Source organism: Podarcis tiliguerta, assembly GCF_965153285.1.
Source record: "Podarcis tiliguerta genome assembly, chromosome: 7".
Classification (NCBI taxonomy): domain Eukaryota; kingdom Metazoa; phylum Chordata; class Lepidosauria; order Squamata; family Lacertidae; genus Podarcis; species Podarcis tiliguerta.
The window spans coordinates 54,316,319-54,332,139 of NC_139540.1; the positions used below are offsets into that span (position 1 = coordinate 54,316,319).

At 42.6% G+C, this 15,821-nt stretch overlaps 1 protein-coding gene across 4 annotated transcripts in view; it reads left to right on the forward strand.

Annotated features, from left to right (window-relative positions):
* The first annotated feature begins 2,998 nt into the window (after positions 1–2,998).
* The window catches only part of ZNF236 (zinc finger protein 236), a 44,810-nt gene continuing 31,987 nt past the window's right edge, over positions 2,999–15,821 (forward strand). The window contains exons 1-7 of one of the 4 annotated variants that reach the window (XM_083449129.1): positions 2,999–3,152; positions 6,947–7,089; positions 7,931–8,095; positions 8,365–8,543; positions 10,240–10,364; positions 13,000–13,172; positions 14,872–15,018. In XM_083449129.1, coding sequence (XP_083305255.1) covers positions 3,089–3,152; positions 6,947–7,089; positions 7,931–8,095; positions 8,365–8,543; positions 10,240–10,364; positions 13,000–13,172; positions 14,872–15,018 — 996 coding nt within the window. In that variant the 5' untranslated portion in view covers positions 2,999–3,088. Of the gene's footprint in view, positions 3,272–3,337; positions 4,079–4,124; positions 5,795–6,946; positions 7,090–7,930; positions 8,096–8,364; positions 8,544–10,239; positions 10,365–12,999; positions 13,173–14,871; positions 15,019–15,821 lie in introns of those variants that run through there. The other 3 variants (XM_083449132.1, XM_083449131.1, XM_083449130.1) reach the window with 3 other exon arrangements.

Consider the following 15,821-nt stretch of genomic DNA (forward strand, 5'->3'; position numbering starts at 1 on the left):
TCAGTTTTATGGAGCAATAATATTCCCTGCCTACTCCAAAATTGTCAATACTGCACAAAAGTCAAAGCCCTGAATGCTTCCTTTGTTTACTTGTAGATTAAGGGCACAATTTTGGATCTGCTGATGTCACATGCATTTGTTTATCTTAATAAAACAAGAATTGCATTCTATGATTGTGGAGTTATTCATTCTGACCATTAAACACTAGATCCCATTGATGAGAGGGGGAAATCTTAATCCCATATTAAACTAATGACCTGAATATTAGCTTCCACTGCACTTAACAACAAAAAAGGGGGGGGGAACCCACTTCCAAGGCAGCAAACCCCAAAAAGAACTGTTCTATTTTTCTACTGGTTTTTCCCTGTTGTAGAAAATTTTGGTGTCAATATGTACATAACAACTTTTCTTTCTGTAAGTATGCATATTTCTATAGACACGCTGGCAGATCAAATCTGCAGTTGAGATAAACTGGTTGAGTAGCTGTAGGATTTTATTTTTTTAACACAACTTAAATATGCCTTAATCATCTACAACCTGTAAGCAGAATATAAAATGTAAATAAAAGTCTGGCAGAGCTCGTTATAATTTCTCCGATGCCCTCAATGTAGTGTTGCTCTGGAGCGCATTGTTAGGTTTTAAGACATGCAGTTCTTAAAAGATTTCAATTAATGTTCTGCATTTTAATGAAGTTGTACACTGCCCTGGGGGGATGTTCTAGAAATACAATAAATAAATATGGAAAATTTAAATGGTGGCTATATCCAGAATTTTAAAACTATTACTTTCAATTATAACATCTCTTTTAGCTACACAACAATTATTACAGGACCATTAAACAAAACTGACAGTTGAAAACTCTGAACTTGCCTAAAATTTACCGTACTAATCTTTACAGGCAAAACCCCCACAAACATACTCCTGCAGTTTCTCCTCAACCTAGCTTAGCCTATGAAACTAGGCTGCTTCTATTTTCCACTTTCCAAGTACCGTAGGTTTTTTTACTGGGCTGCCTGTTATGTTCATTGTCTAGCAGCATGCAGGGGGGCACCAATTAAAGGTTTTTAAACTTGTTTAATACTTTTGAATGTTGCAGTTGCTGTGCATTCATGCTGTATATTTGTGCTCTTAAAAATCTATAAATAACTCCAGCAGTTTCCTTTGAGATCATTTTGCCCTGCTGAGCTCCAAGGTCTTTTTCTATTCATCTGTTGCTCAGTCTATGTACTTGTGGCTGATGACATCAGCAGAGTCCCATTAAGTGAATTACAGCCTTGTATTCTCTCTAGCGCCATCCCTAACGCTGTGCCCTAAGTTCCCCAGAGTTCAATGCACTAACATAAGACACGGGTTGCTGCATATGTTCTCCCAATTCTCTCAAGTTTGTGCTGTGGTTGGTTTGCCTTACACCTTGCATTCTTGTTCTTTTTAGGTAAGGTAATGGCAGTGATGTAGCGTGGGGGGTGCAGGGGGTGCCGCCCGCACTGGGCGCAACATCTGGGGGGGCGCGCGCTCGCACTCGCAGCTCTCTGCCCCTACCTGGCTCACTCACTCTAGGGGGCGCAAATTACTTGCCTTGCCCCGGGTGCTGACAACCCACGCTACACCACTGGGTAATGGAGAAGGTTGTGGTGGGGCAACAGCACTGCTGCTTTCCCCCACCGCCAGCCTTAAAGATCCTTGAAGCCTTTGGAGCACAGCTGCACTCCAAAGGCTTGAGGCTTCGGGGACATCCTTTGTAGCCTCCGCAGGGCAGCGGGGTGAAGGCACCCCGCTGCCCTGCAGAGGCTTGCCACAGCCATCCAAAAGCTAGAACAGCGAGACGGAGGGCTGCGCAGCGCCCCGTCTCGCTGTTTTGGCTTTGGGGACAGCCTTTCAAGCCTCCGCAAGGCAGCGGGGTGCCTTCACCCTGCTGCCCTGTGGAGGCTTTGCACAGCCATCCCGAAGCTAGAACAGCTTTGGGCTGCAGGCTGCTATCCGCAAGCTTTGGGAGCCCGGCGGGAACTCCCGCCAGGCTCCCAAGGCTTGCGGAAAGCTGCCCAAGCCTGGGGTGCTTGCGGATAGCTTCCTGAAGCCTGGAGAATGAGAGGGGTCAGTGCGCACCAACCCCTCTCGCTCTCTAGGCTTCAGCGAAAGCCTGCATTCACTCCATAGGACGCACACACATTTCCCCTTCATTTTTTGAGGGGGGAAAGTGCATCCTATAGAGCGAAAAATACAGTATTTGCTTGCACTGGTGTGCTTTCAAACTGCTAGGTTGGCAGCAGTTGGGACAGAGCAACGGGAGCTCACCCCGTCGTGGGGATTCGAATCAACAACCCCAAGAGACTCAGTGGTTCAGACCACAGCGCCACCTGCATCCAATCAGCAAAGGGGATCTTGTTGTCTGGGCAGCCCAGGACTTCCATACAGTGCTCCCAGGCTTGCTTTCCAGGAGGTCGCTTTGGTGCTGCTGACGCAGCAGTTTGACTTCATCACTTGGAGGCGTCCTCCATTATCTCTCCAGATAGATGCATGCCAACAACATCTCCTTACTGAGTATGCTTAAAGTCTGCAGCACAAAGTCTGTTCAGTTATTCAGCATTCAAAAAGGGGACGTTTTCCATCGGAATATGATTGACGGATGCGAACAGTTCCTTCCAGGTCACTGGGATTAGAACTGCTGCCTGGCTCTCTGCACTGGGGGCGCAAGATCTCCGTACCCCTCACCGCCAACACACGTTACAGTAACTTAAGCTGCCGCCCTTCTTCTGTTGCCGACCGCATGCTATTTATTACGGGCACGACGCATGCGCTTATTTCCCCGCGGCCGCCTTCCGAGCCGCGCGTGCGCGCTAGCACAAGCCCTCTTTCGCATCCGTGTTTTCCTGCCCCTCGCTGGCCGCGCGCACCCCTGTATGTGGGCGCGCGCGGCCGCTTCAGAGGCGCGTTCTGGCTTTTCACCCCCCCTCCCTCCCCTCAAGAGTTCGAACCGCCCAACCGCCTCTCCCTCCGCCATCGTTGCGTGAGGGGTGTGCGCGCGCGCGCACGCGCGCGCGTCGGACCAAAGGCACAGGGGAGGGGGGAGGGAAAGGGGGAGGGGGCAATCATGCCGCGGGGGCGGCCTCCAAAACCCGGCGGTAGAGAAAACACCAAAGCAGCCACCGAGTCAGGTAAAAAATAAAAAAATAAAAGAGGAGGAGGCGCGGCCGGGCTCAGCAAAAGAGAAAAGCAAGAGCAAAACAAAACGTCTCCGGGCGCCGGGCTGAATTCCTCACATCGCTCGCGCAGGGTGAGAAAGGCACCGCGAAACAATCCGCCGGGCCTCGCATATAGTCCCCGGATATGGAGGAAGGCGAAGGAGGAAGGCCGGGCCTATTGTGCGAGGGACTTAGTGTGCGGCCGGCCCTGTGCGGAATGATACCGAGCTAACTCCGCGCAGCCGGAGGCGGAGGAGCGCATGTTGCTACCGCCGCGCGCGCTTATAAATCTATATATAGAGGGAGGGAAGGCGAGATTCTGTCAGAACGGGCGAGGGAAGGGAAGCGGGACGGGGAGCGAGGAGGAGGGCGAGGGCGGCGGGGTTGGGCGGCGGCGTCTCCTCTTCTCCCCGTTTGAGGCGCCCTTTCTAAGGCGATCGGTGGCGCGGGGGAAATGGGGGGTTCCCATAGCGGGGTGGTTTTCCATCCCGGGGCGAGCGATGCGCTCTCGAGGCGTCCGTGTGAAGGGACGGGCATTCCCGCAGCCTCGAGAGGAATGCGGGCGGCGCCACCTTTGCGGGCGCTCCGCTGCAGCAGAGGCGGCGGTTCCTCTCTCTGGAGCCTTGCTTGAGCAACACCCTGCCTTCACCCTCCGGTGCTCGGCGACCGTGTCGGAAGGCAGGAAGGCTGCATGTAGTAGTGGCTGCGCGGGGTCTGCTTTGTGTTCTTCTTCCCAGAGCCCCGAGACCCAGCAAGGTGCAAAAAGGACAGGCTCTGAAAATGGGAGAATTCTGAGCCAGGGATTAGTTCGGAGTACCAGAACTCGGATGAAGTCTTAACTCTCACACAAACCACTCCGTTCCTGGATTCCCCAAGCTGACTCCATTTCAGCAGCCTAGGTAGAAAGGGAAACCCATTTCGTCCATGCAGTTCCTAGAAAATTGGGGGTCAAATCCTTGCTGACGCTGCCCACCTCTGCTTTCAAATCCGTGAAACTTTTGAGGCCCTGGCACTGTACTCCAAGCCTTTTTATCCAAAAAAGCAAGGTTAGGGCATCATAGGGTACCATTGCTCTTCTATTTCAGGTGTTGATGGCTTGGGGATTTTTGGACAGTACTTCCTGAGCAGAGGAGGGGGTACTGTTGATGTTGTGCTTTGTGACCAGGCCACAGAAATGTTTTGTTTTACTTAACATCCTATGGTAGTACCAGAGATGATGAACCAAGCTGGTGAACCTGTGGCCCTCCTGATGTTGTTGGACCACAACTCCCATCCGTTGTGGCAGCATGGATAACAGTCAGAGATGGGAGTTGTACTGCAGAACATCTGGAGGGCCACAGGTTCACCAGCCTTCTATCCATCCTTTGTCCTGAACTTGGTGGAACTTTTTTCTTAGTAGGCATGATTAGGATTACATTGAAGTATTACATTTAGGTAGATTTTGGATATAAAGACAGGGAAACTAAATATAGTATTTTCTTGCATCTATTTTCCTCCCGCACCCCTGCATCTCAAGCTTAATTGGCTTTTGTTCTGCTCATCTTGCCACAGTTCTCAAACCATTAAAAAAAAAAAAAACTACTTGAAAGGTAGATACTGTATCTCTTCTACAGTTGTTGTTTTAAAAAACAAAAACAAAAACCTGACCCATTACATAGCTTGCTGGGCACAATCCCAGCTGGTGAAACAGCAGCAAGTTGGTGGTGGCAATTTTCTCAGATTGTGTGTTGTTTCCTGCTTCTAAATGCCTGCTGTGAGAGTAGGAGGAGCCCAAATCCAACTGGTGAAATAGCAGCAGTTGGTGATGGTTTAGTAGTTCTATACCCACATCTGTCTATTGCTCTAAATTGATCACTTCCTTCCACGTTCGGTATTTGACACCTTCCGCAGGTGGGTCCCCAAAAGAATCACGTCGGGAAGGGACCAAGAATAAACAAACCAATGGGCTTATGAAATGGATTCAAATAAGTTGGTCAAATTTCAGAGAGGAAAAGTTAAAAACCCAGGCATACCTAACCATCTCGTTATGGCTGTTGTAGATGATAGTTGAGGCCTGATGGAGCTGGTCCTTGGCAGTGGTGATGAAGAGGTCTTCAATCTACTCTTTTATAGGCTCCTGTACATTACACTTGGGGGTATCTCATTAAAGTTTCCTGTACTTCTGAAGCATGTTTTCCTGTATCCCTGCTTATAGTCTGAGTGAACTTGTTGCTGTGAGCAGTGATGGGAAACATTTCTTCCTTAAAAACACCTCATGTTAGAGTAGTCACAGAGATGAAGTGGTGAAATCACATTGAGTGCCAGTGTGATGTATTGGTTAGAGTACTGGACTAGGACATAGGAGATTGGGGTTCAAGTCCCCACTAGCCATGAAGCTCACTGGGTGACCTTGGGCCAGTTACTGTCTCTCAGCCTAACCTACCTCATAGGGTTGTTCTTGGGATAAAATGAGGATGGGGGAACCATGTAGATTGAGCTCCTTTGAGAAAAAGGTGGGCTACAGAAATAGAATGAATTTATGTTAGTACCTAGCAGCTCTGGTCTTCTGTACTTCAAGGGGAGACTGCGAAGTTGGTTACACTTCTTTTGGTGGCAAGGCTCCAACCACAAAACAAGTCAGTATCTTGTTTCAAAAACTATGAAAGAAGCCTATACAGTGGTGCCTCGCAAGACGAAAAGAATCCGTTCCGTGAGTCTCTTCGTCTAGCGGTTTTTTCGTCTTGCGAAGCAAGCCCATTAGCGGATTAGCGCTATTAGCGGTTTAGTGGCTATTAGCGGCTATTAAAGGCTTAAGGGATTAGCGGATTAGGTGCTAAAAGGCTATTAGCAGCTTAGTGCCTTAGAAAAAGGGAGTGGGGAGCGAAAAAAAAACCCCAGGAATCGCAAGATATTTTCGTCTTGCAAAGCAAGCCCATAGCAAATTCGTCCTGCGAAGCACCTCCAAAACGGAATACCCTTTTGTCTAGCGGGTTTTCCGTCTTGCGGGGCATTCGTCTTGCGGGGCACCACTGTATTCACATTTTACTTACTGTTTTGGGAGACAGTTTCCTTTTTAAACTTTACACTATTTTAAGAATTAGTATTTGTTACAAAACACAAGATGGACAAAGTGTAATATGTACAGGTGCTGAAGTAAACAAAGTGAACAATGTGCAGTTTTTAAAAATCAGAACTAAGTTAATATCTGTGAGTACAATCTTGATACCACAACTTAGCCTATTGATTTCACTGGGTATGCCTAATTCCGCAAAGGATCAGGCTGTTAAGAATCCCTCAACACAATAAAACATAATAAACATGCAGATAGTTCTACAAATTTAGCTTATTTTTAATAGTATTGTAATTAGCATTTTGTTGCGTATTTGGGGTCTTGAGAACAGGATACAAGTGCAGAGTTGCAAGTACACCTTTCTATTTAGATTGTTCACTGAGTCAGCAGTCGTTTATTATATTTTATATAACTTCTGAAATCACTGTGATTTTACAAGAATAAATAAGAGGATTGCAACCTATGTAACCTGAAAAGTTTGTTACAAATTAAAGGGAAAAGAGTAAAGGTTAGCTTGCATTTTTAATATATGCTGTTGAGAGCTTTAGGCAATGAAATAATTTATTTTCAAATTATGCATATTTTTTACAATAACAAAACTAGAAAAAAAACATACAAAACTTTGCAAATGGTAATGGACATTTTTGAGCAGCTGTAAAATAAGCAATCAGAACAAGTAGCATGGTTTCATTAAAAAAAAGTTTTTTTTATTTTGTAGATGGTGTTCTAACACTGAATACAGAGAACAATAATTATACCCAGCAAGTACCAAACATCCGTAAGTGTGAGATCTGCTTTCTGTCTTTTTCGAAAGACACACAATTCCAACGCCATATGAGGGATCATGAGCAAAATGACAAGGTGAGTATCTCAATAAATCTGAGTAGCTCTTGTGACAAAATGACTGATGTGGAATAGGTGCGCAAATCTCCATTTAATTTCCTCATGAATCAAATTCCAGGGTTCTTTGTAAACCTAATTTTGAGGAAGCTTAATAACATGGAGCTTTTCTACCTCTTGTCATATGCATATCCAGGAAGATATAAGATATATCACATTTTGAAAGACTCTATTCTTGTTTCCAGCTTAGGAAGAAATGGCTGTATTTGGGGCATAACCGCTTGCTCGAGCCACTGAATATATGTCTATTAATAATCTAGGAAACAACAATATAAAAAATCAAGCTTTATCAATATTCCGCCCTGTTTTGTAACGCCACTGTTTTAGGCAATACAAAAGATCTTAATATATTTAAAATTCTGTTGCACAAATTAAAAATCTAGGATCATAATAAGGGAAAAAGTAAAGGAACAGTCATTTTCCAGTGAAATGTTTTAGGTTTGTTTTCCTCTCTTAAAGCTGAAATGTGTAAAGCTCAGTTATCACTCCAAAAGTGCATTATGTGGGGAAAGTTTTAAGGTGTGTTGGCATAAAGATGGTTTTCTAAAGACAGCAAATAAATGCTGTAATAAGGTGTGGAAAAGGAAAGGAAGGCCATTGCAGAGATTTGAAGTTTCACTGTTTTGGCAGTTGGCACCATTTCATTTGGCCTTTGTTACTTGCTTAAGGAGTTTATATACTAAACCAGTGATGTTTTCGTGGTGATTTACAATCATAATGATGTGACCTCTGTCTCTTAGATTTTCTTGTCAATGGAATTATGAAGCTTAAATATTGCCTTGATTTTGTTTTCCACAAACAGCCTCATCGATGTGACCAGTGTCCGATGTCGTTTAATGTTGAGTTCAACCTTACACTGCATAAATGTACCCACAATGGAGAAGATCCTACTTGTCCTGTGTGCAACAAAAAATTCTCTAGAGTGGCTAGTCTTAAAGCTCATATTATGCTTCATGAAAAGGAAGAGGTGACTATTATCTTCATTTTTGAAGCACATACACAATACAAAGATGTGGAGGGGAGGAGGGAATTTTTTTTGACTTGCAAATGGTGTCATGCTTAAAAAATTCCACCAAGGATTTTTTGACGTATGTGTGACCCTGATCCCAGATTGTTACAGTCAATTTTTCTACCAGCAAAGGATTGAAAATGCTTAAGGTGATGAAATGTTATTATAAAGTAATGTATTTTTATGCTGTTTTAGAAAAGAATCACACCAGTTTACTATCTTTGCAGAATCTTATATGTTCAGAGTGTGGAGATGAGTTTACTTTGCAGAGCCAGCTGGCCTTACACATGGAAGAACACCGTCAAGAATTGTCTGGAAGCAAAACCCATATCTGTAAAACCTGTAAGAAAGAGGTTGAAACATCTTCCCAACTGAAGGAGCACATGAAAACTCATTACAAAATAAGGTGAGAATAGCTTAACGACTAAACAACAAGTAGGTTAAAAGCTCAGTAACTTCTCTGGCTGACCCATCATGCTTGGCTTCCTCAGAAACTCTAGGATGAACACCCATAAGCAAAAGTAGGCCAACCAGATTTCACGCTGATATCTTAACTCGGGTAGCTATTACCATGAAACATCATCCTTATGCCTAGGCGAAGTTCCATGTGAAGCACAACAGTTAGTAAAGCTGGCAGGGTTTTGTTATGCATCCTTCCTTCGTTAATTCAAGTGACTTTTCGTATTGTTGCTTAAACTCTGCTAAACATGTCCGGAATATTTTATTTCACACAGATAATTCAGGCATTTTGATTGGCAAGAATACTGTGGAGGAAGATAAATGAACAAAAGTAAAAATTATGTAGGAAAGCAGAACATCAATCAGTAACAGGGAGCTGTTTATAACTAATACTCTGACTTAATTTTAGATGTGAAGCTGCTTTAGTGCTGCCCACTCAATCCCATTGTGGAAATTCTGTACATACATTTCTGTTGTGCCTGAGGTGTAGGATTATGAAGGAGTGTGTGTACGTGTACTTTTGAAACAAGAAGTATACATATATATTTGCATTTTTATACTGTGCACATGACCTATCTGACATATTCCATGTGTGAGATGGCAAGCACCCATCTTAAGTTTTTATCAGCACTTGTATTCATGGTATTTATTTATTTCATAAAATTTATACACCTCTTGATTGTAAAAAACCTCAAAGCAGTTTACGAAAGATAAAATAGTAATACCAGGAAAAAAACCAGCACCAAACTTTTAAAACAGAGAAAAGTTAAAATACTAAAACAGATTAAAATAACCTCAACTTTCTAAGCATGTGGGTGGACTTACCTAAACAAGAATATGTTTAGCTGTCACTGAAAAAAGTACAGTGAAGGTGCCTGCATGATCTCAATAGGCAAGAAGTTCCAAAGTTTAGGAGCTGCCACACGAAATGATCAAGTCCATACAAATGCGGACCAGGTATGATGTGGCTTCTGTAATAGTGCCAATGCTGCCAGTTGGAGGTTGTTGATAGGGCACATGTGGGGTAAGGCAATCTCATAGGTAAATTGCTCCCAAGTTGTTCATTTGAAAGTTCACGGCTTCATTAATCAGCAGATAGCTGCAGTGTGTCTGATAGTAATCATTGAGTGCCTACTGGGTTTCTTTTGTTGTCTGTGTTTGATACGGATTCAGCTTGGAAAGTTTGTAATGAAGCCATAATTATGGTTTGCCCTGTACAGTCATACCTCGGCTTGAATGCGCTTCGGGTTGAGCGCATTCGAATTGCGCTCCGCGGCAACCCGGAAGTAACAGAGCATGTTACTTCCGGGTTTCGCTGTGTGCGCAGATGCTCAAAATGATGCTACGCGCAGAAGCAGCGAAAAGCAACGTGCGCATGCGCAGACGTGCCATCACTAGTTATGTTTGCTTCTAGATGCGGACGGGGCTCCGGAACGGATCCTGTTCGTATCTAGAGGTACCACTGTATTGTTACCGGTAAAGCATCTACAATACTGTATACCTGGCCTTCATTTCTAATTCCAATTCTCTGTAGAACCAGAAGTAGTTGGGATAATGATGGTAATCTGTTTACCTTCCGAATGAGGTGATAACATTGCAATTGAATTCACCATAATATTTAACTACTTAATATATGTCTACAGGGTATCAAACAGCAGGTCATACAACAGAAATATTGACAGAAGTGGGTTTACATATTCATGTCCACACTGTGGAAAGACTTTCCAGAAACCAAGTCAGTTAACACGGCATGTTCGAATACACACAGGTAAGGTGAATAAATCTACAGAGATATGTATTTGAAAATGTGTATAGACTTCAGATAACCTAATGAACACACACTGCTTGCTTTTGCTTCCTTGTATAAACTTTTTAGCTAAATAGGAGAATTGCATTCCTTACAACTGTTGATGCTAATTCACAAAAGAAGATCTCCAGCTGAGTTGGGAAGTTCAGATCACAGCTCAAGCTATGCCAGCTTAACTCTCTCATCTTCGGCTCAGCTGGGATCCAGTGGACTGAGCCCTAGCCAGGCAGATCTTAATCTGGTGTAAGCCCTAAAAAAGGGATGTGATGGGACCTGAATTATGCTGGATGTTAAGCAGGTTCAGCTCAGTCACATGACTTGGCAACCTGGTGTAAGTTAAAAAGGGTGGCGTTAACTCAAACACTATTTTGAAGGCTTGCTTTCTCGCTACCAGGCATAAGGTGGCTCAATTGTCCGGTGGATCATTACACTGGTTTAACTTACACTGGCTTGTTTTATGACAGCTTTTAGTGTATAGGATTGCTCCCTCAGTTGAAATGGGACTTAGGAGCATAAATTGCTGTATGGATATACAAATTATATGAACGGGGTCTGCTTGTAGTAGGTGCCAGTTTTCGTTGAAGTTTTATTTGGAAAGGGAGCAATGCACAAAATATTAGACGTTCAAGGTTCAGTGTTGTCCTGTGCTATGTGTACAGCCTGTACAACCTGGGCCATGTGAACTGACTCAAATACATCAATTTGCTTGTGTCAAGTTTTACTGAAATAACCTTGCAGTTCCCCACTCATGTTATTGAATGGAATAATGAACAGCTGTTTCTGGGTGAACAGCTTGCTCCTGTCTCTTCAAGTTTTGTTGACCTTTTAACTTAAATTTTCATCCTCTTTCCCTTGGCATTTATTCTCTCAAGCTGGCTTCTGATGCACATTGGCAGGCAAGCTTAATGCAATCATTTTAGACCTTATGGCATGTATATATTGAAATTCTGTGTGGATAAGCTTTAATTAGTATTCTGATATTTGGTATGACCCTAACTATCAAACATTTTGCCCATTAATGTGTATTAAATAATTTTAATGAAAGTAAATTTAATTCTCAGAAATACGGAATAATAGTTTTACAAGGACCCCCTTGTTATATGTGAAATGTAGAGAATGGCCACAAGAGGTCAGCCTTGGCCCTAATTTAAGAATTAACTATTTCAGTCCCTCCACTACCACCCCATGAAATATATTCGATTTTCAGGACTTAAGTATATATTGAGGAGTTAGATGTTTAAATCAATGTAAGAGAGATGCAAGCTCCTACAGCTCACTTTAGATTGGCTTGAAAATGACCCCAGGTATTTTGTTGGTTATGGCTTTTCAAAGCAGTCCCTATGCAAATAGTTGGCAATAGTCTTCTCCATCAATTAGCAGACGTTTGGTTTGGTTCCCAAATCTGATACTGCATATTTGCCTCCACAAAGCACAAGAAAGTACAGAACCTGAGAGAAATACATCTGCCCTCAAAAGATGCAAAAAACAGGCAAAGCCCTCCCAGCATTAAAAAGCCCAGCTCATCCAAGTGACAAATAGGCAAGACCCCTGTTGTCTACCCTAAAAGTCACAGGGAAGCAAAACTTGCTGATCCACGCCAAAGTCCACACTAACAGAAAAAAACCCCAAATGCCTCTCAAAAAGCTACAAACTAATATCGCACTTTAAGAAACAAGCAAAACATCTCCTCAAAAGGCAAAAACCACATTCACCTCCCCAAATCATCCCTGCTCACCAAAAAAACAAGCAGGCAACCCTCCTCCCACCAAACGGGCAGGACATCCTTTCTATTCCCCAAACTTATGAAGTAGCAACATGGTCACTCCAGCTGCCTGGCTCTCTTCCTTTATTTGCTGAGAGGAATGTCTCTGGCACCAAATGGAGCCTTGATATATGCTCAGTTTGTTTATTTGCCTTGAAGAGTTCCATTTTTAGTCATTTAAGTACTTGGTAAAATTATGGAAATGTAATCAAGTATTTCTTAGTTGAGGTTTAATGAGGGGCATGAGCCCCTCATTTACTCAGTTCTCCACAGGATTGTGAGTTATGTGATTGACCCTTCCCATCCTCATGATCTTGTCACAGCCCTGCTCCATACACAGTCCTGCTACAGCCAATCTGTGTGCATTGAGTAATGGAGCTTCATGCTGTACTGGATGGAGTATATGGAGGACTTCCCATTGCTGCTTCAAGCCCAGCTTTACAGTAGCACTGTGTGTGCATATGCAGATTCTGAAAGCTGATATAAGTGTGTCTTGGAAGTCTCCAGGACTGTTCATGCAGAAAAAGTTGGTGGGGCCATTCTCTAAATAAGTACTTTTTATTGATGGGCTAATAAGTATACAAAGCACTATGATACTTATTTATGTATAGTTGAGAAGGATGATCAGACAAAAAATTACAATGTTTAGGGGGCTATTTTATCTACGAATGTTTGCTAGAGGGAAAAAATACGGTTTTCCAGTAGAGTATTGTAATCATTGCTCTGTTTTACTGTACTGTTTTACGCCAAATGCATTTAGAAATTGTTACCAATGAAAACTCATATTTCTGTTTTATGTGTGTGCGTGTATAAATACATTTTTCTTTTTGTTAGGTGAAAGGCCATTTAAATGTAGTGAATGTGGAAAAGCATTTAATCAGAAGGGGGCATTGCAAACCCATATGATTAAACACACCGGTGAAAAACCCCATGCCTGTGCCTTTTGTCCTGCAGCCTTTTCTCAGAAAGGCAATCTTCAATCACATATTCAGAGAGTTCATTCAGAGGTAAATAGCACAGCTCATTTCTGTTATTGGCTACACACTTTAAATGGCAACAGGTCCTGAATTAACAGCTTCATCTATATTCAATGCCTGCAATTTCTGAAACATTCATTTTATGGTCTAATACTAGATGGAAGAAAAACATTTGGTTTCTTTTGTATTCAATGCATCCATAGATTTCCATGGAATTGTAGTAGATAATTTTCAGTCAAGTTTTTGACTTCTTTCAGGAGAAGTTTTTGCTTTCTGGGGAAGGGAGGACATTCCCCCCCCCCTTACATTGTTTTTACACCTGCCCCTTCCCCCTTTTGCCCCTTCAGTGCAGCCACTAACAGCTATCATTACTTGCCCCCTTGTCTGTTAGAGTCCATATTGTCTTCACAGTCACCCTATTTTCATCAACCTCTTCCAGACGGGAGAGGAGAAGGACTTGCTGTGCCTGATTGCTGAGCAGCCTACTAGGGGGTATCGTCGTTAGAAATATTGGTGGATGATAATAGTGAAGTAGCAGTGATGATGGCAGAGTTCAGAAAGGATAAGATGAGGAGGTGTTCCATTGAAAGGGGATGGAGATTTAAGCATGAAAGGTGTACAAAGGGCAGAGGCAGTATGAGTTCCAAAAAAACCATCTGTGAAATGTCACTGGTAATGGTGCTTGATATCAGTTGTAGTAGAAAAATCTATATAGCTCCTTCTGGAGCACACAAAAGCAGTTGTTCACTAGCCTAATACTCCCCTGATAAAGAGCTATTTTAGGGCAAAAGTAGAGATGCTAGCAATGTTTTCCATTCTTGGCCTGAATATAAGCTTCAGAAGTTTGAAGTTTTTATCTCAAAGAAGAGCTGAGCATTGCAAGGTTCCCAAATCATTCTCCTTAGACTAAAGGCTAAGTTAGAAAGAATTCCTTAAATAGTCACACCTGAACCCTTCTCCACTTTGAAATTTAAACAATACTTTACTATCCAGGGTAGCAGGGTTGGAGCACTCTAGAACAGGAGTGAGAAAGTGGAAGATCCGATCTTTTCCCTCTCTCCCTCTCCCATGAAGTAGGTTTCCTGTGGTCCTTCAAAATGTGGTTCTGACTTCAAAAGTTGTATTGATTTTGAAAAGAAGCTGAGCTGTTTCCAGTTGTGGGAGTTAAGTAATTGAGCTTACTTTCTGAGCCACTCTGACACAAGCTGGATGGAAGTCTCATCACAATTCAAACTTAATAGGTTTTATAGAATGTTGAATCATCTTTTTTGTCCTATTTTGATTTGAGCTGCCATTCTCTTTGTGCTACACTTCCCTGCTGCAACCTCCCAGGTGGCTCCATCTCCAATCTGACACTTTCCTGCTTGTATTTTATGACCCCCCCTCCCATTTTAATCACAGCATTTATATGAGGTACAAATTAATTTACTTAGTTTCAGCTACCAAACAAGCAAGCCCATTGACATTGTTATTCATGGTTCAATTAGTTTTCCATTTTTGGGGTGGAAGATAGTGAGTGAGTGGAGATAATTATGACATGCACAGTGCTTAATAATATGGCTGGGCTTTTTCAGATCTTTAATACCTTGAGTTCATCTGTAATCTGTAATGCAAATTTTACTGTAGCTGGGGAATAAAACAGGGCTAAGGAGATACTGGCTATAGTTTGTTGTAGTTGTAATTGCAAAGTTTTAATACTAAGCATTCCTCTTCTCTTTTGTTCCTAAAGGTGAAGAATGGCCCAACATATAACTGTACAGAATGTAGTTGTATCTTCAAAAGTTTAGGCAGCTTAAATACTCATATCAGCAAGATGCATATGAGTAGCACACAGAATACAACGAGTTCTACTACAGAAACATCTCCCTTGACAACGGTAACCTTTACATTCTCATCTCTTTTGGTAAAGGGAAACAGGCTCCCAATGTCTTTGCTCTTTGAGATAAATATTCTGTTTGTGTGTATTTGTGAGATATGTCATCACACTTCCTTCTAGGTGAGGCAAAATCCAGCAAGAATTCTTTCCTTTAGGTCCCTCTGAAATTAATGGCTTCGCAACACCACAGTCCTATTGGGCAATGCCTATTCATTTCAGTGAGGCGTGCCTACAGAATTGCCAAGTGAACTGTGCCATTGCCTTAATTTTTCTTCTTTTAAACAGGCAAGTCACAGATTCTTGACAAGTAATTCATTAATTCATTGCCTGGTGTCCATGTATTGGGGATGTGCACTTTTGATCATTTAATCTTGCCTTGTAAAGCTTGCTTCCCCTTCCTCTAGATTCATCTGTGTATAGAAGATCCAGTACCTTAAGCTTTGTGCATCTGATGAAGTAGGCTCTTGACTGTGGAAGCTCACAGTGTTAGCCTTTAGGGAGCTGCAGGAGTCGTTGTCATTTTGATACAACAGATTTAACACAGTTACTCTTTTAAAACAACTTCAATATTTTTATTTTTTTAAAAGGACTGTTTTGACTTTCAGGTATTGCTGTTTTTCATTATTGGAAAATGTTGGTTTTGTTTGGACCTCACCCTAAACAATATTTAAAATTAAACTATGGTTTAAATATGAACAAGTAGCATACTGGAGCATGCTGCTCAGTTGTCACTTCTGTGGTCCTCTGCTACTCCTTTTTTGTGCCAAGGAAAGAACAGACTGGAGGTTGGCTTCATGATGTAC